Consider the following 26,667-nt stretch of genomic DNA (forward strand, 5'->3'; position numbering starts at 1 on the left):
ATAAAAATTACTTAATAAGTCGTATATTTCGTTTACCATTCATCCCAGTTGTATCGTTTTTATTGATTCCGAATGGGAATTGTGTCGGCTATATTTACCCGTCATGTTCAATTATCCTGCCCCAATTACACACCCGCAATAAAACTTCAAATTTTTAAATGTACATTTCTTAACAAAATAGTAGAGTAATAAAAGGGGTTCCAGGACAAGGACACCTAAATCCGATTTTTTTAACCACTTCCCCATAAGGTACGGCTACGAAATTCACATTAGTTATGCCTTATTACAGCGCCTATGCACCGCTATGTGGAGAACACAGAATTGGTAATCTAAATGTGAGTAATACGAGAAAATTCATTGTTCCCCTACAGTTAGATCGCTGGAATTTTTACTGTAGGTAGACAAAGACCTTTTATGCAAGAAAACCCCTCGATATTTCACTTGGCTTCCAAGAAGACCAGGGTAAAAATTATTTTTTTTCTGTGAATAGCATGTTCTTCGGTGTTTTCGCATATTTCAGCAGTAATTCCCTTCTCCTATGACTCATCGCTAAGGAATTTATTTGGATGATTGCGACCGTTGTCAGTATACTCATAAAAAACCCCTGGAAACCCCCCGGACCCCCTTCAAAACATCGTCATAAGCTAAAATGCCACAATCACGGCTAGCATGCGTCTACATTCCGCCACATTATCCCCCGGCAGCCTTTGTAAACGATCGGGGAAAGCTGGTAGCACGCATTGCTCTGTGAGGAGTTAAAACCCTGGCGGCGAAGCTGCCCCCGCCCCAGGAACGACGGGGACATTCCAAGGAGTCAGAGGCGCGGAAATCCTCCGAGAAACCTCGGGCGGCAAATCCGCTCCAACACGTGGAGCAGCCGAATGGGTGTCTTACGAGGGGGGAGGGCGCCGATAACCCTTGGGCGGCAAAGCCGCCCAAATACGAGGAACGGCGAAGCCGTTCCGAGCAGTCGACGGTTCGGGTGGACACAGTAAACCTTGGGCGGCGAAGCCGCCCCATCACGCGGAAGGGCGATGCCGTTCCAAGGAGTCGACGCCTCGGGGGGACACGGTTAACCTTGGGCGGCGAAGGCGCCCCATCACCAGGAAGCTTACGGGGGGAGGGCGCCGATAACCCTTGGGCAGCGAAGCAGCCCACAGACGAGGAACGGCGAAGCCGTTCCGAGGAGTCTACGGCTCGGGGGGACACAGTAAACCTTGGGCGGCGAAGCCGCCCTATCACGTGGAAGGGCATTGGAGCCTTAAGGGACTAAAACATATTCCATTATTTGCTTACTTGCAAATGTCACGGGAACGTTAAATTTCACTGACGGAAACAAGATTTTTTGGCCGATTTTTTGGTGTGAAACATTTTGCCATATTTTGATTAAAAGTATTTTTTATAATTTTTTAAATTTCCAATGCTTTTCTTATGGGCCTATCTTTCGATTCTTTTAAACCAACTTTAAATCGTTGTAGGAATAAGTCCTTAACGTATGAGATACTGTATTTTTTGGTTGATTTTTTGGTGTGGTCGTCTTTGCAATATTTTGGTTTAAAGTCCTTTTTTTTTACTTTTTCAAAATTTCAATGCTTTTCTTATGGGCTCACTTTGGGAAATTTTTCGTCGTCGTCTAGGGGGGACACTGGTAAGCCTTGGGCGACGAAGCCGCCCCATCACGAGGAAGCTTACGGGGGGAGGGCGCCGATAATTCTTGGGCGGCGAAGCCGCCCACAGGCGAGGAACGGCGAAGCCGTTCCGAGGAGTCGATGGCTCGGGGGGAAACACAGTAAAGTAAAGAGGAGTCGACTTCCCGGGGGGACACATGTAAACCTTGGGCGGCGAAGCCGCCCCATCACGAGGAGGCTTACGGGGGGAGGGCGCCGATAACCCTTGGGCGGCGAAGCCGCCCATAGACGAGGAACGGCTAAGCCGTTCCGAGGAGTCGACGGCTCGGGGGTACACGGTAAACCTCGGGCGGTGAAGCCGCCCCATCACAAGGAAGGGCGATGCCGTTCCCAGGAGTCGACGCCTCGGGGGGACTCGGATGACCCTTGGGCGGCGAAGCCGCCCACAGACGAGGAACGGCGAAGCCGTTCCGAGGAGTCGAGGGCTCGGGGGGACACAGTAAATCTCGGGGGGACACAGTAAATCCCATCACGAGGAGGGGCGATGCCGTTCCCAGGAGTCGACGCCTCGGGGTGACTCGGGTGACCCTTGGGCGGCGAAGCCGCCCTTCCACGATGAACGGCGAAGCCGTTCCGAGGAACTAGCGGGTCTCCGTCACAGGGCTACCTCGACATCTGGGCGGCGAAGCCGACCCCTGACGAGGACCGGCGAAGCCGTTCCGAGGTGACGAGGGTGGGACGGCGAAGCCGTCCGGTGGGGGCAGCCGGCGAAGCCGGATGCGGGGGGGTTTTAGGGGGCGAAGCCCCCTAACGAGCGCGCGCAGCGCGGCGAGTCTTATCTATATACAGCCGGATGTGTGCCTCACTCACTCACTCATGGATACAAACTCTAGACCACTTCTAGACATGTTGGAGAGCTGAAATTTGGCACGCGTGCGGGAAACCCGAAATGATTCGGAGGAAAAATCCGAAAACCGGAAGTTTCCGCCACGTGTCGTCGCTAGGACGACAAAATGGCCGAAATCGCCCTTTTTCCGGGGACCGTCTTTCGGTTTTTATTTTACTGCGCGCAAATAGTGCGTGCTACACGAAAAGTTGTTGTATATTTAGAAAGCCAATAAATGCTGCCACGTTTTTATGTATTATTTTTAGCTGAATGTTAAGTAAAACGTCGCAAAAATGGCGTCCAAAAAATTATTTTTCGGAAACATTTTCATACTTTCTGCTGCCATCGTCCTAATTTTGGCTGTTGCACAACGAAAATAATTATTATATATGCTTACATGATTCTTAATTTAACTTTGTCAAGTATTTGTTTTGTCATTATTGGTTGCCGAGAAAAAAATTAAAATATGCCAAAAATCACCAAAAAGTACAATTTCCAAAAGATTAACACAAGATTTCATCCAGTTTTACACGACTGATTTCGTTTAGACTTAATATATACATAGAGCTATGCATTTTGTTTTAGAAAATGTAAACAGTTTTACAATATTACCATCAAAAAACCAGCAAAAAATTAAAAATGGCTGACACTTCCCATTTTTTCCCGGGAGTCCGTTTACTATTTGTCGCTATACAGGCGATGCATTTCCATCACACGAACCGTTGTTGTACATTATAAAAGCCAATAAATGTCGCCACCTATTTATGTTATTTTTTAAGTTAGTTCATAAGTTCAACGCTTTCAAAATGGCGTCCAAAAATTAATTTCTCGGAAAATATTTCATACTTTCCACAGCCGTCGGCCTAAATTTGTGAGTTGGACATCGGCAATGATTATTATATATGTTCATTACATTGTCTACGAAATGTAGGCAACAATTATCTTTCCTCGTCCTTGGTTAATCTGAAAAATATTAAAATATTCCGAAAATCACCGAAAATTACCACTTCCAAAAGATTAACACAGGAATTTGTCAATTTTAACCTCACCGATTTCTTTCAAACTTTGTAGTCACATACAACTATGTATTATCTTTCAGAAAACATAAATATTTAATAAATGATTTTATCGATATTACCGCGAAAAAATAAAACATGCGGGCACTACTAATTTTTTCCGGGGAGAGATTTACTTTTTATTGTTTTACTCTCGAAATATGGATGTCATAGGGGCAACTTCTCTTAGATATGATAGTAAATGAATGTGACCATATATTATCGTCATTTTTAAACCCCCTGAAAACCCCTAAAAAATTAAAATTAGCATATAATTAGCCTTTTCGGGTACTTTTCGTCACGATTCCGCCGCATTTCCAAGCCTTACTACTCGTCGCTACGGAATTGATGTGGACGATTGATGACCCCGGGCAGTAAAAACCTATAAACCCCCGATAAACCCACATACACCCCCCAATAAATAAAATTTTGCATATAAGTCTACCTTTTTGGGTACTTTTCGTGACTATTCCACCGCTGGTTCTTACCCCAACGACTCATCCCCACGCAATTTATGTGAACGGATGGCGACCGCCTGGAGTACACACATATAAACCCCCGGTATCCCCTGAAATCCCCCCAAATGTAAAATGTGCCATTAAGTCTCCTATTTGGGAACTTCTCGCAAACATTACGCCGCACTACCCGTCCCCTCTGAGCTCTAGATCCGGAATGTTTGGTGAAGGCGGGCCACCGTAAACCATTCGGGAAAAATACCAGAAACCCCCCGATAACCTCCTGGAACCTCACCGAAAAATAAATAAAATTTTAAAGTCGCCTTTCCGAGTAGTTTCCGTCACAATTTAGCCGGTGCCACTACTACTTATTAAAACCCCCGCTAACCCCGTGAAACCTCCCAAAAAATTTCTACTAAATCACCTCTCCGGGTAAAAGAATCGTCAAAATTCCGCCTCTATTTCGGACCCCTACGACTTATCAGCACGAAATTTTTAGAACGATTTGTGACCACTGGTTTAACACAAGTATAAAACCCTCGGTATTCCGTTGGAACCCCCTGCAAAAAATGAAATACTTCCCATTAACTCTTCTTTTATGCGTACTTGTCGCAACTATTACGCCGCATTGCACTACCCTTTACAATCATCGCTACATAATCACTGTGGAAGATTGGTGACCGCATGTATAACATATTGAAACCCCGAATCCCCCTGGGCACCCCTCTCGGTGGAGAAGACCATTTATGAGGACTAAGCGGAGTAGCCGCGGGAGGCCCTTCATCCCCAAGGCGGAGAAGACGTTCCAAAGAGTAACTGGCGTAGGCGAGGGGGAGCTTCCGTACCCCCGGGGGGCGAAGCCACCCCGATGTTCAAGCGGCACAGCCGCTGTGGGCTCTATCCACCCCTGGGCGGCGAAGCCGCCCCTTAAACGAATAACGGTGAAAAAGTTCCGAAATTCCCTCGCCCTCTGTGCGGCTATGCCGACCCCAGACGAGGTACGGCGAAGCCATTCCGAGTATTGAGCGGAGTAGCCCCGGGGGGGCACACTCAACCCCTGGGCGGCGAAGCCGCCTCTCAACGAGGAAGGGAGAAGCCGTTCCAAGGAATGAGTAGGGCGCTTCCATACCCCCTGGCCGTCAAAGCCGGCCCCTAGCTTAGGTGAGATTATTCAAACAAAAAATCTTCGAACGATCGCAATTGTAGACGGCGAAGCCGGAACCGGGTTTTTAAGGGGCGGAGCCCCTTAACGAGCGCGCGGAGCGCCGCGAGTCATTTCCTCTACGATTCGTCGCACTTCTCCGCGTCTGTGGATTGGCAATCTCCTGGGAGGTTGCCGAATCGGGGACACATCCCTAGTCTCTATTGTGTGCTTAAGAATGTTTGTACGCCCTAAGTCGTAGGGTCCTCGAGAGCACACATCTGAAAACTCATTCAATACTGTTTTGAGTTCCTCTATTTCCGCTTCACTAATATCGGCACAGTTTAAGTCAAAGAGGGAAGATGCTGGGGGAAGATGCGCGTTCTCCAGACTAAAAACGGGCTTTTGACATGTTTCCACTTGTTCTCCACAACACTCGTGCAATACGCCCACTTTCGTGTCTTTGTACAGAGTCACTGTCTCTCCCAAGGGATTCAGGAAAAGCATATTCACGGTATCCTTCACGTTATGCAAAATCCGCGCACCGAAAACGCCATAACGCTCTAAAAGTTTTGGGTTTGGCTCGATTATCCCCACTTTTTCTTTGAACCCCGGGTCCGAGCTCACCAAACACTCCACTACCACTTCATGGTGAGGAAGAAGAACAACGTTCTACTTCAACGTCACTGCGCAGCCCCACTCGCACTTTCCCTCACTTGAAAGAAAAGGCACAGCTTTTCCGCGGAGAAGAATGCAATTCCGGGAAAAAGCCACGTCACGCTGATGTGCTCGCAGAAAATCGGCACCCAGGAGGCATCCCTTCGATAGGCGCGGGGCAATGAGCACATCATGAGAGAACTCTTCCCCTCCGGTCTGAAGTGTCACTTCACCCTTCCCCAGCACCCATAATGGCTCCCCATTCGCCGTTATTAGTGTCAAATTGTCTGTTATGATTTTCCCCGAATTTTCGGTGCGGCTCCATATTTCTTCCGATATCAATGACACTGCCGCTCCCGTGTCTATTAGTATCTCGGCGGGGATCCCCGAAACGGATCCGTGCACCAGGGGCACTGACTCGGACAAAATTGTCCAAATTTCCTTTACTCCGCGTCCTCCGACGCCCTCGAGCGGTAAAGTAGTGTCTCGGGTTCCTTTTTCGTCTGCGGCCGAGAAGGTTCCCACCTCCTCGGCCTTCCTTCGTTTCCCTAGAAGGAAAGCCGTGGGCAACCGGCTCTCAGATGGCCCTCTTCGCCGCACATCCAACAGCGCGGCCGATCTCTGCGCCTCACCCTGGAATTAGGGCGCCGCCTCTCCGGAGCGGGAACGGGGCCGTGGTCTTCACCACTCGACATAACCATCCCTCGTAAAAATTGCAACACCTCTCTCATTGTCTCTGAGTTCTGTGTCAACGCGGCCTCCACTCTGTCCTCGCGACCGCACCCTCGACTCTCCACACCGATTTCCTGTGACCTGACGAGCGTCGCCGGCGCCAACGCATTCACTCTCCTGGTGGATGACTCGGCGAAATGGATTGCCTCCATCTCGATTGCAACGCCGATTGCTTCATCGAGGCTAGCAGGTCTCGCCTGTTTCACCCACACCCGAATGTTCCCGTCGAGCCCATCGAGGAAGCGGTCGCGCACTACGGCCTTTCTCGCATCCTCGGGCCAGGAAGGGTATGCGCGCCAAGCAAGGCGCCCGAGGTCCATGGCAAAGGTGGCGATGTCTTCTCCGGGGTTGCGCGCCCTTTGGACGAATCGCGCCTTTTCCTTCTCGCTCGCTTCCCTTGGGTTGAAGCGCCGCCCCAATGCCTCACGCGCCTTTGCATAGCTCCCTTGGTTTTCCTCCGGCAGATCACGAAACGCCGAGAGAGCGTTTCCTGTGAGGCAGAGTCTCAGATAGAGCGTCTTCTGCTCCTCAGGCCATTTATTTATTTCTACCACTGTCTCAAATTGGAAGACCCAGTCTTCCCACTCCTCCGCACCACTAAACTTCTCCGGCATCACCATACCCGCCATGGCTGCCGCCGCAGAACCGGATCTCAGGATCGAGAACACAATCCTACCGACTGCGCCAATGTAGCGCCGTTTCACTGGAGAAGGATATTCAAAATAACATTCGCTCACTTCGAGGTCCAAAACACAACTCTTTATTCTCTCTCTTTTACAACGGGCCCAAAGGCCCTTCTCCCGTTGAGGGCTTCACGCCCCCACCTCCTGGGTTTCCCCCAAGAGTCCATATCCTGAGCAGCCGACCGCGCGCTGCTACAGTTAGCAACTCTAACAAGTGAGACTTAGCATAACTCGTAAATTGTAACCCTATTTTCGAAAAAAAGCCGCATCAACTGCCGAGAAGCTCACAATCAGCTGCGAGGATATCGATATTCGCCAGAAATCACCATCGTATCATTCCAACTATTTCCTTGCTTAAAATGCTTAAATAACGTTAGAAATAAGTTGTGTCTGGTATCATTCTTTTTTGAATGAAGTGCACATTACTAATATTTCAACCTAATAAAAGTATAATACCAATTGCCGAAAGAACCATTTCATCTCAAATCAGGCAGATAGTGCAAAATCATGTCAGGTGACCATCACCAATTTCTCTGAAATTTATATATGTGAAAGCAGTATCCTTATGATGAATAACGATGCCTTTATCTCAGCTCAGAACCGAACCGTCATAAAGTTACCGTCCTTTGAACATCGCAGTGTCAGGCCTCAGAGTAATAAATGAAAAATCACATAAATGCTGATTTCTAAGGAACCATGGCCTGTAATGCAGTGGTTATTGTTTCATTTTGAGGAGAATTCATTTATGCACTTGCAAGTCATTTGAAGCAATAATAAACAAATAGGACTTGTTTAAACAATAAAAATTAGTCATTATTTAACAATTTATTACTAAAAAAGGCCACCTTTTATTTTCTTTAAAATTTCTCAGGGGGTAGTTTAAATGTTCTGCTTTCAATTAAAAAAATAAAAAAAGGTAGTATTTTTATACTTTTTGTTTTAAGGCATGTCAAAGTTAGGCATGTTTTCGACTCTTTTACACCAAGATTGCATACCTTCAAGGGAAAAAAATGAAGTTTCATCCTACTTAGCATTCATAACAGTGAAAAGTTCATATCTGAATGATTGGTTACATCTATTGAGTGAAAGCAAGTCCAATCATGTTTACTTCCATGGCATCCAATGTGTGCAAACACCCACTGCTACTGGCTGGAAACTGTGAATGAGTCGCAATTTGCACAGAGTATTTTTCAATGGCACTTTACATAAGTCTTCTACTTTGGGCCATGTGAAACAATTCGATGGACCTTGTGGATGTATAAACGAGACACTAATGTCATTCTCTTCTAAACACACTGCAGTGATTTTACAAATTCACCAGGTTTTTCGGAAGCACACGATGAAGTCATTCATAGTGAGATTTTGAGTACTGTATGTCTTTATATCTGATTTTGTTAGTGTCACAGCCTGTTTGATTGTTGTCTTGGTAGTTAACAGACAGGGGACAACAATAGCTGTCTCTGTAATCCACACGCCTGCCTGCATTGCTGCCCGATTCCGTGGTTTCCAATTTTTTCTCTTACAGTTGCTCATGAAAACGAACCATTTCAGGGTTCGTCGGTTTGTCGCTCTTGCCGACATTTTCATGTTTCCGTGGCCGCTTAGGTATGTTCGTCGTAGCACCCGCGTGCCGGGCGTATCCTCCGCGCGGGCAAGGCTGACACCGCGGCTGCTTAGGTGTGTGGCAGCTATATATATATATTATTCAATGTGAGTGTTTCTTTTTTGTGTCTCTGTGTTTATCGATATTAACTTGAACTATTTATATATATATTTATTTATTTATATAGCTTTGCAATATTTAGGTTACTTCTCTCTTTAAATGTATAGACACTCACGCTGCACACCCATATTTACTGTGCCGAGCCCAGGGCAAAAAAGTAGTAAAGGGAACTGAATTTGTGTGTAAAGCTGTGAAGTAGAAGAGGCTCCAAAAACGTCTGCTTGAGAAATCTGCATTCGTAGAGGCAACTTTATGTAATGGCGATTACTTTTTCGGAATGAGAAAAATCAGTCTGGGTCAGGTCGCTGAATTCTGAATCGGGCATCGAATTTGGTATAAAAATGAAACACTGTACAGTGTCAAATACTTCTTCGCCAGTTTGGCCAAAGCCATTTTTTTCCAAGAATTCTATTGCATTGGCAAGTTCATCTTCCTCAGCCCTCCTCATCCGCCATCAGATGCATCAGCGTCCTCTGGTTCGTGTTTTCGTGCATCTCGTCGTATTCAGAATGCGGTGGAGGCTGACACTCTGATCGACTTGCAAGCGTTGCAGATAGGATGGTGCTCTGGACGACGAGACAGGTGAGGAGCAGGTAATCATTCACAGGCAGGATACAGCTGCGGTAGAGTCGAAGTTTTGCCTCACAGTTCAGCACGGGCGGATTAGGATAGCTCGCATCCGGTTGAATGCGGGAAAGGCTTTTCCCGTGCTCCTTATAACTGCATCTTCTCACCATGGCAGGCACCGTTCTCGGATGACGCCGACCTCCGTCTCTCATGGCATTACAGCCCCGCCAATTAGTTGCGGATCCAGGATAGGGTAAAGCTAAGTGGGGGTTAAAATTCCAGCAGTACATTATTACACATTTTTAGTACATTATTAGTACATTATTTACATCTACCAGGTGATCCGGCGAGCTTCGTACCACCGACTAAACACTGAGCAATTTAGTTACACTACTTAATAATCAAGAGCGGCGTTTCTGATTTTCATTATTTTAATATATTGCAATTAGTAAAATAATAAAATTCATAAAAAAATAAGTATTATAATTGCTTTTAGAAAGATATTTTCTTTATTCAAACTACACCGGGGGCGTAGACCAAGTATAAGTATGCATGGATTTTTTCAATGAATTTTCTAATTTTTGTTTTGAGTTAGGAAATTTAAGACATTTTGGTCTTTAAAAGCAGTTAACAAAGTCAAACCTGTTCTTGGGGCAAGTTTACGCCAAGCTAGACCGATACTTGACTGACGCTCAAAATTTCGTGAAATTGCCCCTAGGAATCAGAATTAAAATGTCATGACTCGTTGCGCCCTAGTTATAACTCGGTTCGGAAAAGTGCACAGCTTAAATGTACCTCGGTATAGCCTTCAAATTTTGGTTTATTCTCATGAATCAAGTGCATTCAGATGTACAACAGATTTCTTTGTTACGACCACAGAACCAACCTTCAGCTGTAAATTGTGCGGTGGTAAGAGATGTTTAACAATTCAGATGGCTAGTTGGTGACTTAGTCTTCGTTTGTTACACAGTCAATAGATTTGGATGACAGCAGAGTGCCAACGATTTGACACGGAATTACCAAGTTTTAGTAAACCCCATCTTCGTTCTTAGCCGCAAAAATTGTTCGCTCACTCAATCATTTGTGAATTTTGTGGCCATCAATCACGTTCTGGAACACCTTGTTTATGAGCTCATCTTTCGATGAAGCGAAATTGCAAATATTCCCAGGAAGTGAAATAAATCCACTCGATTCGTCGGCAGGAACACAGCCAATACCCACAGTCAACAATTGCTTGGAGATTTGTTTATGCCGTAACGAGGCGTAGGCTGTCCCAAAAAAACATTTTTTTTTAAATTTCAAAATCGTCAATCGGATTACGATGACCCTCGGGTATACAAGGATAGGCAAACAAAAGATTTTCGAAAAATTTTAAATTATTAGTTAGCGAGAGGCGCCTAAATACCAACACCCTTAATTTGCCATACGATTTCACAAAAATTGTCAAATTGAGGGTAATCAGGGTAAGTTATGGCCCATACGACTAAAATTTCGTCGGTTTTTGCGTATCTTTCACCGTTTAGGCTTTGCGGCCCGTGGAGCCTGGCGCCAAGAGTGGCGCAAAGCGATATAGCTCGCGCGACGCGGCGCAACAGACGGCTGGGGCCGTCCCCCTCCCCTCCTCACCCACGGTCGCCCGCCATGTTCACATGCTTCAGTGACTCTCTCTCTCTCTCCTTCAAATCCAGATTTTTAACTCCTTGCTGCATTGTACAGATATTCTCACCCACTTCATCCCTTGTATGCGCATACGTCATCTACTTATTTTGGCGAGATCCCTCCCTGATCCCTATCGTTTCCCACAGACCTCCTGTCTGTTTCAATGGTTTGGTCCTCCCGACCCATTTTCTCCATACGGGATATCACCATCCCCGGAGGGCGAGATCCTTCCTTGATCCCCCTCATTTCCCACAGACCTCCTGTCTGTTTCAATGGTTTGGTCCTCCCAACCCATTTTCTCCATACGGGAGATCACCATCCCCGGAGGGCGAGATCCTTCCTTGATCTCCCTCGTTTCCCACAGACCTCCTGTCTGTTTCAACGGTTTGGTCCTCCCAAACCATTTTCTCCATACGGGATATCACCATCCCCGGAGGGCGAGATCCTTCCTTGATCCCCCTTAATTCCCTTCTCATAGTTAAAAACATATTGGAGATGTTTTCACTATTCCGCCGAGGCGAGATCCTTCCCTGATCCCCCTCGCTATGTGCAAAACGTCACGATTCCTCTACGGGTAACATCCCCACAGTTAAAAACAAAGTTGAAATGTTTTCACCTTCGTTACGTGGAATATTAAGTCAGATGTCATAGTCCAAAAATTGTCAACACACTCACCTTTCTCACCGTTATCAATTCTGTGCCGTTTTCTGTTTCCATAATGCAGACTATGCCTTTCTGTAAACTTTGGATTGTATATAGGAGGTACACACATCCCAAGGTAAGCAAAATGCACCATGTCAGTCCAACTCCTCCCAAGGTTTATCCCTGTACATCTGGAGAGGTCCCTGTTGCGTCCGAAATCTCCAATGACCAATCCGGTCCAGTCAAATTTAAGTGTAGCAGTTTTAATGTCCAATTTTTATTAAGGAAAATATCTAAAAGCACAAATTTTAGCTTCTATTTTTGAACATTTTATTCCCGATTCGGCCAATTTGGTTTTATTATGCTCCTACACTAATTCTTTTTCGAATCCCCCCGCTTATAATCTTCTCTAATATTCTCATGAAAGTTAAGTTAAGTTACACAGAGACTTACATCCCCCGATCGGACGCTACAGGACCTTCCTGACCCATTGTTATTTAATTTTTTCTTCCCTTTCCTCTGAAATAAAAAATAACATTAAAATACAAATACTCATTTTTCATAAGTCCTCTGACAAGATATACTCATTACGTGCCACATGCACTAGGTCCGTTCTCCCTCTTCCTTTATCTATCTCCTTCCTTCTCGCCATTCTGTCCCTGTGTCTCCTTCAGGGGCCATCCCCAACCGTGGTCTCTGCGAGTAATCACCTTGGCACCCCTCGATGGTTCCAAAGAGTGGCGACCGTATTCTCACCATCATGACGGACGACCTCCAGACTCAGGCACTATTCAATTAAGCGCCAGGCCGGGGTATTCCGTCTCCCGCCTTCCGGTGTCGGTCCTTCCACCTTACAGTCAACCTCGTCTCAGGGTAGTGAAATATCGTCAGTCGTCAGCATCCATTTATGGTGATTTACCCATGGCTGTGCGGTAGGATCTTGACTCGACAAGTCATATTCCTCTTCTTTCCGCGCCCAACCTCACTGTTAACTCTCCAAGCTCATATTTTAGGATGTCCCCGCACTTCTCAAAATTCAAGTATGCCACGTGTTGTTTTAAAAATCCTTTTCCAAGTAGAAGACGGTCAATTAAATTACTTAGGACAATTGACTCACACCGAAATTGCAATTAGGCCTCCGTACCCCTTTCATTTATGCACGCGACCAATTACCCCACTGAATGCAATTCTGATGGGTTGGAAAAATTCGTGAACATTTATCCATCGCGCTATTTACCGGATCGTACCATGCTCATGTATTCCGTCATCTTCCCTTGGTTCCCGTAAAAATGCAGTCTTATATGGCTTTTAGTTTCTTCGTCCCAAGCGTTTTCGGCCATTATTCTGTTAAATTCTGAGAGAAATTCATTAACGTCCTATGTTGGGTTCCTCCTGACCATTGAAGGTGTTAAATTACTACTCTTAGTCGCTCATGTGGTTCTCCTTCCGAAAATATACTTCTTGCTTCTGTGACAAGGCTACTTCCACAATGTTCTTGATTACCGTTTGTGTTTCACTCTCGAATACGCTTAGCTCTCCGTGCTTTTTAACGTTATTCCGTGACGCCACCTGTTCTAGTGTTCCTAAGTCTTCGCGGGCTCACTCAATTGCGGACAGATTAGAGCTTGTCTACATGTCTGAATGCCTAACATTTCCTCGACTCCAACACGGATCGTTACTCATAAAAAACAATTCAAGAACCCCCCACAACTACATTTAAACATCTCGAAAAACAAACCGTTATTAAAACTCAAATTTTGATTTAACGTGGTAACAATAATGACGCAATTTAAAATTCCCTTATGCTTGAGCGACCGGCCATCGCGAATTGACACACAATTCAAGAACCCAAGAAATTTATTTAAAATCACGAGGAAAAAACAGTTAAACAGTTACTAATGCTAATATTTCGTTATCATCCGGTATCAGTATTTTGTAATTGAAAATTTCCCCTGGCTAGACCGACAGGACTTGCGCTGATTCCACTCCAGCCTTATCTCGTGAAGAAAAAGAATGAGGAAAAAAGAATGGAAGAATACATACCGTACCGTGACCACTCCTTGGGCCAAGTCCTTCTGCGGCCCCTCTCCTGCGTCGTCCTCCGAATCTTCAAATTCATGAATTAAACACGGCGCCTCCACCAATTTGTCGTGTCCTCCCGTGGACAGCTCGACTAGGGGCGACTCAGAATTGGGATCTTGGACTAACGCTGAGGGATTCCGAGCAGCGAAGGTAGTCCTCTAGGAGGGACGGTATCGGGCAGAAATGAAAGACTCTGGGTTTGCCACAAGAAGTGTATTTGGTTCCATTGACTCTTGTGCGAGAGTGATCTCCTTCTTCGACTTCCCCGGGTCAATCGTTGAACTTCCCTTCCACGGCCCTGTGGGCCCCCGCTACGCGGGTCCCAACTCTTGACGAAAAGACGACTCACGAATGACGGTTGACGAATTGACGGAAAATGACCTCGAGTCAATGATGCGTGCTGTTTTTAAGGCATCCCCACATCCGACCACCCCTCTCCCTCCGTGAGTTCGAGAACCTTCCAACGGTACGCCATTCCTTGCTGAAAAGTGCAAAAGCATCGGCAATTAAAAATGCGGTTCCCACTCTCAGCAGAACCAGCGCAGTGCGGACATCGAGGCTTTCCTTCTATGAGAGTGCACACGCACGGTCTATCCGAAAATGCATTCTTTGCCGTCAGCACAATCCGCACCGCGTAGGCGTAAAGGAAAGTTCAAGAGACCCACGCAGGAAAGGTGAATAGACGATGAGGAGGACGCATAGGCCGACCAAAAGAATATGCACGCATCGACAAAAAGAGTATGAGGACTTAGTCGAACGCAAAAATGAAGTCGGTATTTAACAATATTATTACGCACATAATATTTTTTCTCAAGGCATTGTGTATTTTGGTTCTATGTGTTTTCATTTCCGCAATTTATGAAATTTGAATTTAGCCTAAACACAGGCCTATTGCCTTACAAGCGTCCTTATTTCCTTGAATGGATATAATAATCTGTAAAAAATATGTATGCATGGAAGAATAAATTATATTATTATATTTTGTGTTATTGGTTACTCGTTCGCTGATAATGGAACCTGAGTTGATATGAAAAATGAAACAAAAGTGTTTGGGGAAAGAATTAAAATGCCTGGTCTTGAGGTTACTCTTCCAATGCTTCATAAAATTTGTTGTATTCGGAATTCAAAAGATCGTCCTAAGATGTGATCATATTGATGCGATTGATTTTATGCGAATAATGTGACGGAAAAATTCACTCACAAGGAACAATTTAAGACACCAAGGGTCTCAGTCATATTCTCAAGCGATATTTTTTATTTGATTGCTATGTAATGTAAAGAGTCATCAGAAAGTACTAAAGAATATCTACCGTATCTATAAAGACCTATTTCGCCTGCACCTCCGAACTTCGATTCCATTAATATCGAACACCGCACAGATAATTACAAAAGAAATCCCGAGGCTTGTCAATTGGACTGATGAATTAACTCTTATTATTAGACGATTGGTATGACATTCTGCAGCATGGAAATGGAAGAGACAGTTCTTCTACCGAATCCAAGTCATGCAATTACGTGTGCGCTATGTCCAACAGCTATCAACCTAACTAGTGCTAATCCTTTATTTAAATGGAGAAACAGAGAAAAAATGCTAAAATATGTGTATCCTATTAAATAAATAATAACCATACAATTCTGTCCCTGTGGTGGGCACCGTAATCGCTAGAATAATATAATAAATAAAAACGGGTGTTATGTACGTGTGCGATTTACGATTACGACTAACGATTTACGCAAAAATAGTCTATATGACTGTACATATCAATTATATATTACGCCGCGTTACGGTATTCTATACCATCAGGTAGCTGCCGCGAACTGTGCGCGCGGCAAAAAATCGATTATTATTTGCTTGATGCTAACGGTCGTAGTTGATTTTTTTGGATGGACAAGCTAAAACATTTGATGTAATTTAACGTTTTCTCGAGGTAACACGGTGATCCTCTATGATAATCGTACACGAACACAAAGCATAGCCGAATAAGAGGGTGAAATGTCCCCCCTCCGGGATTTTTCCCGTACTTGGGGTATGCGATTTGGGATCAAATATGACAAACCTCCCCGCATTTCAAGCCCGCTAGAGGCCCACCAGGGTCGGCTGGATCGAAAATAGGATTTTCACTCTTTTTTAAATATCTCGGTCAGGAAGGCATATTTTTTAATGTGATTTGCGGCATTTGAAACCTTATTTGATGGAGCAGATTTTCAAATGTTTTCAAGAACTTTGAGCGGGACAAGAAGATATGGCGTCGAATTGAAAACGTCTAATGCTTGTTTTCATAAAATATGTTTGAGAGAGCCAAAAAGAAAAAAAACGTTTTCTGGAGGTGGCTGGCGTATTGAAAAAAGAATTTTTAGGTGGTGGAACATCGCGAAAAAATGCGATTAAAAATATGCGATTTTGGCCATTTGCCTCTATGCTCTGGCCTTTACATAACACCCGTTTTTATTTATTATAGTATTCTAGCGATTACGGTGCCCACCAAAGGGACAGAATTGTATGGATATTGGTGCCGAAAATGGCCTCAGGGCAGGTCCCGAAAACTGCCGGAATGTGAGAATATAGATTAAGAAAATGAGCTCGTTTTGAGTTTTCCCCGCGTTGTATCTACGCACAAGTGTTGTTTCATTTGTGAATATACCGCTACAAATTATCTCCATCCTCGAAAAAGGCTATTCGGGCTTCCAGCCGGGTGGTCTCCCTCCACTCTGAGACTACCCGGCTGGAAGCCCGAGTTGCCTTTTTCGAATACATTCACCGGGAAAGCATCAGATTTTATCTGCATCCTCTGACCGTAGAAGCCAGATTGCAGGTGAGAGGAGGTTGATCATTCCTTTAAAAAATGTGGTCTATAAAGATTATCTTCATGATTAGCTACATGCTTTTAAGCTATTTAGTAACATAATTCATTGAACTATATGTAAGTACAGAACTGATTTTGAATACAACAGCAAGACCTTTACCTTAAGGGGAATACAATTCATGAATAAAAAAACAGCAAGTTGATAAACATGTTCAGTTTACAAGTATAACATAAGTATTTTCTTTGAATAAAATTCAGCTGAGAATGAATGGCATGGATGAATCGTAAATTATGGAATTTTTTATATGCAATCATTTAGAAATACCAAGTGACAATACATACCTACTTCATTAAAATAATTACAAAACAATAAAGCAACCGGAATAAATTTTCAAAAATCTGCTTCTGTGGAGCAGCATATCAATGAACCCTTAAGTTGGTAGGATTTAAAATCTGTAAATTTAAACATCACTTCCAATAAAACGCTGACAAGAATCATTCAGAGGTGGTTCTAGTAATGACTTGAATTCATATATTCAGTTCTGAAAACCTCGTGGTTTACTTCAGATTTTGGCGTTAGCTGTAATTTTTGGGTAACGTCAATAAAAGACACAATCTCAATGGCATAGGGATATGTTAGTGATTTAAAAAAACTTGAATACTTAATGATTGGGTACACGTTTAAAGATTTTAGTTTCATGGACAGTTGGCAGTATCAAAGAAAAAACTACAGTTCAATAATTAACATGGAACCTCAATATTTTTTTATTGGACCAAGGTAAAAAATTAGTCCTTGGATTTTACTATTTATTCTTTGCTATTGACATGTATCAATACATGAAACTAAACAAATGTTCTCAAACGAGTTCATTATTTACAGTTTTCAAGTACGATGGGATGGCTGGGAAAATAAAAGAAATCGCATTCTCTCGCAACCTCACGTAGCACAAGGATGTTCTGCAGTCCTTAGGTCGGGAATGTTCTGAAGAGTACGCTTGCAGAGCTTGGTCTCCAGTTCTCCCTTCTTACTGCCATGCTGCTCGCAGTTCCTCTCATTTTGGAAACACGGAAGAAAAGTTGCTCGCTCTACTAAGATCCACGGGGTTAACTGATATCTGAATTGATGTTAATTCCAATTAAATCGGACCTCACAAGTACAAAACGATTAGCACAACTGCGATTAATACTACTAACCCATTAATCAACAATAAAATAGTACACAATAACATCAATTATATAAATTATAGTAATGAGTAATAATGAAAAGAATAAAACATAATTAAAATACAACACGAATTTTTTTCATCAATGGCTGAAGCATACTCCATGTGCTCCGACCATTAACTTACCACCCAAGCTTTCGACGATAAATGAAAATTATTGGAATAAATTAATGAATTTTCACGGCTAGTCGTACTTACTTGTGGTACGTAACTCCAGGTTTCTTTTTATCTTTATTGTTATTGCAGCCATAGGCAGCACAGGCGACCATCTAACAAGAAAGAAAAAAGAAAGGAAATTTCGCCAATTATTTCACAAATTACTGTTCACTTTAGATATTGCGGATTTATTTAAAGAAATCTCTATATTTTTACTAACCTTAATTACTTAAAGTTGACCAAGGAAGCTAAAGATATCTCCGTAAATACAAGTACAGTCCCGTCTCACGTTCTCTTCAGGAAAATGGGATTTCCACGGACACTCATTATGGCGGAAGGATTTTCAGCCTGGCTTCACCCAGAATACGTCACGCCAACTCTGTTAGCTATGCTGCGCATATATAAAGCTGCAAAACCACATTTTGATCCAAATTCACAGCCCAAACTGTGATAGGAATGGATATTTGGCTTATTGGATGTAATAAGTAAAAAAAATTCATCGGGAGAAAAAAATCTGAAAACTAAAAAAGTCGATTAGTTTTCGAGATATATCGACCTGAATTAACATGGGAGCCTTATGGGACTAAAACTTTTTCTCTTTTATTTCGTACTTTTAAACGTCTGAGGAACATGATATTCAATGGACGTAAACTAGATGTTTTGGTTGATTTTTTTGTACGGTTGTCATGGCGACCAATTGATATTTAGTATTTTTTATTATGCTTGAACGTTTTCAATGCTTTTCTTATGGGCTAACTTTGGGAATATTTTTGTCCAACTTGCAATAATTGTATGACAAATTCCTTGACTTATTTGGTGGAGGATTTTTTAGCCAATGTTTTGGCTATCTTGAAATTTTCATATGTCGAAACAATTCCGAGGAATAAACGATTTCGATTTTACATTGTCGTGATGGGCGAATTTTCAAAATCGAATTTCGGCCTTGAGACATGTGCTATATGAAAAATTTGGAATCTCCGGGAAAAACCGTAGTGGGTACCTCGTACCCTCAAGATCTACCCTGCTTTTCCCGTAACCATCTTGGTTAATTCATAATGAAATTCCGAAAAATATCCTGCACGCGAAAAATCATTATCGCCATTTTTTTGTGGAGCATACAAACTTGAATATCTTGGCAACCGTTCAAGCTAGATGAATGACATTTTCAGGGTAACACTTTTATCAAAAAGGTCAACTTTTGCAATGAAGGCCGTTTCACTCGATTAATTCACATGCGAGTCATATCGATACCAATCTCCTTGGATACGCTTTATTCGAACTTTGTTGTTAAGCAAGGTATGAATATGAAAGTATATGTGTATATTGACATTTAATTTCAATGTTAAGTAAATGGGGATACACTCAAATCGTTTTATACAAGTTTCCACTTTTACGAGATAAACAAAAATTTAAGGATATAATCTTTACCACGGAGGTCACAATTAGCAATGATGGATCTTCCGATTTATCTATTAACCAGCAAGAAAAATTACATCGAAAATCCTGATTTCGATTTTTCCCACACGTATGTCTTATTAATAATAATAATAATAATAATAATAATATTTAATTTCCTGTTGGCTATACAAGTATAACATAGGATTTAGTCAAAAAAGAAGAAAAGTTTATACAAAAGTTACATAGAAATTACAATAAATGATAAGCAGTTAAATACATACATAATTATATTAATTTGTCATTTAGATACTCATCAATGCTATAATAGCATTTCTTAAGTAGCAGTTCTTTTAGCTTATTTTTAAAAGTATTATTACTCACTGCACATTTTATTGCATTTGGAACTTTATTGTAAACCATAGAGGCTGAGTGGTGAGGACCTTTTCTGCTTACATTATAAGGCTGATTGTTCAGATGGACATTGTCTTTACTACGTGTCCCGTGGTTATGGATTGACGAGTTGGGCATAAACAGGTGCCTATTGTTTCTCACAAAAGTACAGCAATTCAAGATATAAATACAGGGGAGAGTAAGTATTTTAAGTTCTTTGAATAGGGGTCTTCCTGGGGTCCTAATTGAGACCCTTAGCATACTCTTAATAGCCCTCTTTTGTATTGAAAATGCCTTTATTGCAGCACTACTATTACCCCAGAATACAATTCCATAAACTAAAAAAGAATGGATTTTGGCGAAGTAGATGAGACTTAGAATCTGAGTTGAGGTGGTTTGGGCAAGTTTCCTGATCATATAGATCCCAGTATTCATTTTATTGATTAATTTGGTTATGTGAGGCTGCCAGTCAAGGTTCATATTGAGATATAAACCATATTATATTGAGATAAAACCATATTATAAAACAAAGGGACTGAAACTCTTGCTGAAAGGTAAAATTAAGAAAACAAAATAAGACAAAAGCTGAAGTAAACTTATGCAGCAATTACAGTCGAAGTTATAATCGATACAAGCTTGCATTCGATACAGACAAATTTTTATAGTAATTGGAATGTCTTTTACCAAAATGTTAAAAAAGCAATGTGCTATTAATGAATCTAAATTATCTTGATGTGCTACGTTACCTTATGTAGATATATCGATATGAAGATATATCGATAGATTCCATCATCTCCTATATTATTGAACTTAGATGTCCGAAATTTTTTAGCGTAACTCCTCATCAACAATATGGTTATTCAGTGAAAATTTAGTCTCCTCGCTAACCAACGTTTTCATTTTATATCGATATCTATTATCAAAGCAAAGAAAGGGGAAATAAACTCAAATAATTCTCAATACGATTATATTTATGGGAGATGAACGAAATTTTAATGGTGCAATCCTTATCACAGAGGTTACATTTGTGAATGATGGGCGCTCCAAAAAATCAATTTTTTTGCGAGTAAGAAGAGATCGACTTTCCTTGGATTCGACTTATCGCTAAGATGAAACTCACTAAGATTGAAAATATTAGGCTACCCAATCAAATTAGTGTTAAATCTTGCAAATTACTGTTGGTGCAATTAAATTTATGGGTGATAAAATGGTACACTTGATTGTTGCACACGGAAGCATCACTATAGTGGCTAAGGAAATTGCATTCATACAGTGCACTTGGACAGGAATATGTTAATGATACAAATCACCTATTATTACCCATATTGATTTAGCGTTAACATATATTGATTAAAATATATATCGATACCATCAAATATCTCCTATAATTTTACAGGCACGTATCCATAATTTACAGATAATTTAGAGGGTCTCAATATTTCATAAATAATCGTCCATAATACAGTATTCGGAAATCAATATTTAATGAAGGCCGCGTAAGGCGTCACAATAAATGAATACCATAGCCCAAAACTGAATTTCTCCGGCGATGACAACTTGCTGTGATTGTGTAATGATTATAAAAATATCTTCCGCTTCAGTTTGAGAAAACCGCCTAACTCTGATTCGCGTTCGTGGCGCCGTCCATACGGTAACAATAAAAACACGTTTTCACTACTTCTACGGTAAGGTTCTAATTTGATGTTCTCCGTTTCGCTCTGAAAGATATCTATTCTTGATTATTCAAACAGTGTAAGGTTACTACGCAACCTTCGATTCTCTAGGGGCCTTATTTGTTTGACGTCAGTGTGACGCTTTCTGCACGCGCGTAGCAGTTGTGGACAAATCCCTCAGCTTTCCTGCGTTTTTCATTGAGTTCATGGCTTTATGATGACTTACGCGTGTAGTTATTCGTCCATTGATAAATGCTGAATTATGTTTTCTTCCTTCTCCAGGACGTGGACGTTGTGTGGAACGCCTGAGTATCTGGCTCCGGAGATCATCCAATCCAAGGGTCACAACAAGGCCGTCGACTGGTGGGCCCTGGGTAAACATCTCTCGATCATTTTCAATCTGTCAATCGCAATCTTTGTCACAATGAAAAGTTAAGAAAACTTTGTAATTCTACATAAATTTTTTGCCGTTTTTTGGTTTCGACTTCTATCAAATATTTCAATTCAGGCGATAATTTGGAAGTGTAGGAGACCGGATGCTGGCTCTTCATATTGAAAGCACCTACCTAAGCATCCCACGCTCTCTCCGTTCTTTTCCTCTGCTTGCACCTTACCTGCACATCCCTCTGGTTTCCGGTCGCTCCTTTCCCACCAATAGGTACTGCAACATCAGCGACCTACGAGCCTCACACGCCACGGCGATGGCAACGAATCGGAGAGGTGAATACCGATCACGTGGGGACGCCTAAGGTGGACTTGAGAGAGTAAGCAGCTTGGCAGCGGAGAGTCAACCGCGAGATGTAGAGAGAGCAACATCAACTTGGGGATCAATAAAAGAATGGTCTTTATCTCACAAAATCTTTCAATTCTGTTCCCTGTACTTCCTCTGACGGACCAGTAGCGGTCGTAAATCTTACATTGGTGTCAGAAGTGTCGGATTTTAGTCAGAGGAGGATACATATCAGAAGATAAGACCATGTCTTCTCGAATCAGTTTAGGTGGACGAGAGGTGGAGCTCCAGCAGGCCATGAACGAACTGTGCGAACGACTCCGCGTGGTCGAAACGGAAAATAATAGGCTGAAGGATAGCAGCGCGGTAACCGCGACAGAAACTCGACCACAGCTCGCATATTTCACGGCGGTTGGCGAGTTTTCGGGAAAAGTCGAGGAGAATGTCGACGCCTTCTTTTCAAAGTTGGAGGGAATCGCAGATCTCGGTGGATGGTCCGATGCCGATAGATTGCGAGTCGCTAAGCTGCGTATGCTCGGAGACGCTAATATTTTCATTCGTAGTAAAGACGAATGCCGCGAGGCAGACTCGTACGAAGTTTTTAAGGCTCTCGTTACGGCGCGGTACCGCTCCAAAAAGTGCGCGCGGTTTTTCCGGGAGATGTTGTCGAACCTCCGCATGTCACCGGGCGAAGGCATTGAGGCATTCGCTGACCGAGTGCGGGCGATATATGCGCGAACCTACTCCACTGAGGGCCCAGCAGAACGAGTAGTGGAGCGACGTGTCGAGGCGGATCAGCGGGCGCTCTACACGTTCCTACGTGGGCTAACTGGGGAGGTTGGCCATCAGTGTCGACTGACTGCCCCTGAGACCTTCGATACTGCCATCGCTAACGCCATCCGGATCCAGGAGACTGAGAGGAGGCCGGCGGAGGGACTTAGGGATGGACCACCCGCCCGCCGAGTATTCCATGCCCCTAGCCAGCGCGTCTGTTTCAACTGCGGGCAGCCCGGTCACCTTTCCAAGCAGTGCAGCCGAGGAAGGCGCTGTTTTATCTGCGGAGGGGGAGATCATCTGGCCCGTGATTGTAGGAGCCGCAGCGGGGTCCAACAGGCGGGAGATTTAAACGGCGCTGGGGGCCGGAAGAGCCGCCGAATCTGGCCCCTGGTAAGTGTAATCCTACCTCGTGTGGGCAGTAGGGGGGATTCATGCGATTTGGTGGCAGTAGTTAATATTTTAGGAAGAAAATTTAAAATGCTTATAGACACGGGGGCTCAGATTTCCCTAATCAGGCGCGCTGTATGTGGAACCGACAAAATCAGAGCACCTGCGGTCAGAATTTTGGGTATTGCTGGGGGAAAAATGTGGAATTACGGGGAGAAAGAAGTGACCCTTTTTGTGGGGGCAGTGAAGTATGATGTAAATATGCAAGTGGTTGAGCGAGTTGCAGAATTTGACGGGATTTTAGGTTTGGATTTTCTTAAGAAATATGGGGCATCGATTGATGTGAGTGGGGGTAAACTTTTTGTTGGCAAAAATAGTTGGCCATTAACAGGGGAACTAGTAGAGAAGAAACAGGACCTGAAGGACGAGATAAGCCCTAATAAGAAGGAGAGTAGTTCTAAAAGACACGAAAAAACTATTAAAAATGTAGAGTTGAGGTTAGCAAATCCTATATCTGTGCCGCCGCGTAGCGAAAAAATAATTAGAACAACAATTGTAAGTGAAACCTCCTTTCAGGGTCGCGAAGTTATTGTGGAACCCATAATTCAGGATGTTGAGGGGTGTGCCGTGGCTCGTAGTTTGAGCAGCGTAGGCGAAGATAACTCTGTTATCTTTCAAGTGGCGAATTTTGGGACAGAGGAATTAAATTTCCCAAAGGGGACGTTATTGGCTACGGTAGACGAGCTAGTTACAGGTTTGGCGGGCGAAAGTGATGTGGTAAGAGTTGGCCAATTAGGGTCGATAGAAAATGTCACCGATAAATTAAATTTTGATGACAAGCTAAGTCACCTATCGCCTGATGAGGTGAATGTGTTGAGGCCTGTTCTGGAGGAGTTTTGTGACCTTTTTAGTCATAAGGAAAATCTACCTGCGACAGATATCGCGTACCACCACATATCTACTAATGAGGTAAAGCCCATATATCGTCGCCCATACCGCACTCCGTACCATCAGAAGCCATTGGTAGAGAAATTTGTGCAAGAGCAATTTGAGGCTGGGATAATTACACCTAGTGAAAGCCCATGGGCATCACCAGTCGTTATCGTGCCCAAGAAATCCACAGATGGGAAGCCAAATTTTAGATTTTGTGTAGATTTTCGGCAATTGAACTCCATCACAACACCCGATGTCTATCCGATTCCAAATATCGTAGATACTCTTGATTATTTGGGGGGGTGTAAATATTTCACGACCTTAGACATGACCAGCGGGTATCATCAAATACCCATGCACCCTGAATCGCAGCCTAAAACTGGTTTCGTTGTCGAGAGTGGGCACTACGAATACACTAGAATGCCATCTGGTTTGCGAAATGCCCCTGCTACCTTTCAGCGAATGATGGACGGAGTGCTCCGCGGATTAAAACCCTTACAGTGTTTAGTATATTTAGATGATGTTATTGTATTCAGTAGCGGAATTAAAGAACACTCCGAGAGATTGAGACGAGTTTTCGAAAAATTGAGGGAATCAAAACTTTCATTAAAATTTGAAAAATGCCACTTTGCCTTAGAACAGGTAAACTATCTCGGCCATATTATTTCGAAAAAGGGTGTGCGGCCCGACCCGGGAAAGATTGATGCGGTGAAAAACTTCCCAACCCCAACGAATGTGAAAGAGTTGCAATCTTTTCTCGGTCTAGCCAACTATTACCGACGCTTTGTCGATCGATACGCCGAGCTGGCCAGGCCCCTTACAAGGCTTTTGAAGAAGGGGACAGCGTTTATCTGGGGACCGGATTGTCAACACGCAATGGGTGTTTTGAAGGATGCACTGACTTGTAGCCCTGTGCTTGTATACCCTGATTTTAACAAACCCTTTATTCTCTCCACGGATGCAAGTAATTTTGCGCTTGGGGCCGTCTTATCACAAGAGGTCGCGGGAGAGGAGCATCCAATAGCCTATGCATCTCGGCAACTAAATACCGCGGAAATAAATTATTCCACGACTGAAAAAGAATTGCTGGCGATCATTTGGAGTGTTCAGCATTGGAGGCCTTATTTATTTGGGAAAAATTTTAAAATTGTGACAGATCACGCAGCATTGAAATGGCTTTTCAGTATGAAGGACCCCTCTAGTAGGTTGATGCGATGGACGTTAAAGCTCGGCGAATATAACTATTCCGTTGTTCACAAACCGGGGAAGAAACATTTGAACGCGGATTGTTTGAGTCGTAAAGTGAGGCTTGGCGACACCATATTTGATGATGACGTAGCAAAAATGCAAGTAAGGGATATGCAGTGTAAACAGTGGCGTTCATCACAAGGTTTCGAAGAAAAGGGAGGGTTTTTATACAAAGATACGCGTAATGGATTGAAACTAGTGGTTCCGGAGATAATGAGATTAGATGTTTTCAGACAGTATCATGAGCACCCTTTGTTTGGCCACTCAGGTGCGCAGTCAACATTCAGTAGAATAGAATCTCTCTATTGGTGGCCTAAAATGCGAGCGCATGTTGTAAGGTTGGTGAAAGAGTGTGTGTCATGCAATCGCCGTAGCCCGTATAGTAGAACGAGAGCGCCTTTGCAGAAGCTACCTGAAGCCGAAGCCCCTTTTGATTTCGTAGCGGTCGATGTGGTAGGACCCCTACCCGTGACGGAGAGTGGAAACAGATACATTCTCTCCATATTAGATCATTTTTCGCGGTATTTGGTCATGGTCCCCTTGGCGGATCAGTCGGCAGTGACTGTAGCTGAGGCTTTCGTAAATAGGTGGGTTTTGAAATTTGGTGTGCCAAGTAAGCTTTTGAGCGATCAGGGGTCTAATTTTATGTCTGAACTGTTTACAAATATGTGTAAATTACTGAAGATTACGAAGTTACGCACAACACCCTTCCATCCGGAATGCAATGGGAGAATTGAGAGGGTTCATCGAACAATTGCGGTTATGATTAGCCATTACGTAAACCCTAAAAAACAATAGCTGGGATGTATTACTCCAATATGCAACTACAGCATATAATAGTAGCACGCATAGTAGTACAACATGCTCGCCACATGAAGTTGTATTCGGGTTTCCAATGAAAACCCCTTTCGAGTGTTTGGACAGAGAGAGTAAAAAGATTGTAGGCGATTATGTTACGGGTCTTCGGAAAATCCTGATGGATCTGAGGTCGAAGTGCCGCAATAGTTGTAGGAGTGCGCAGAGAACGCGAGAGATTCA

At 43.3% G+C, this 26,667-nt stretch overlaps 1 protein-coding gene across 1 annotated transcript in view; it reads left to right on the top strand.

Moving 5' to 3' along the window:
* Positions 1-26,667, top strand: part of LOC124167743 (cAMP-dependent protein kinase catalytic subunit 3) — a 207,439-nt gene that overhangs the window by 149,902 nt on the left and 30,870 nt on the right. The window contains exon 5 of the mRNA XM_046545755.1: positions 21,837-21,928. Within this exon, the coding sequence (XP_046401711.1) occupies positions 21,837-21,928 (92 nt within the window). The remainder of the gene's footprint in view (positions 1-21,836; positions 21,929-26,667) is intronic.

This window comes from Ischnura elegans, chromosome 11 (assembly GCF_921293095.1).
Source record: "Ischnura elegans chromosome 11, ioIscEleg1.1, whole genome shotgun sequence".
In the NCBI taxonomy this organism is placed as follows: domain Eukaryota; kingdom Metazoa; phylum Arthropoda; class Insecta; order Odonata; family Coenagrionidae; genus Ischnura; species Ischnura elegans.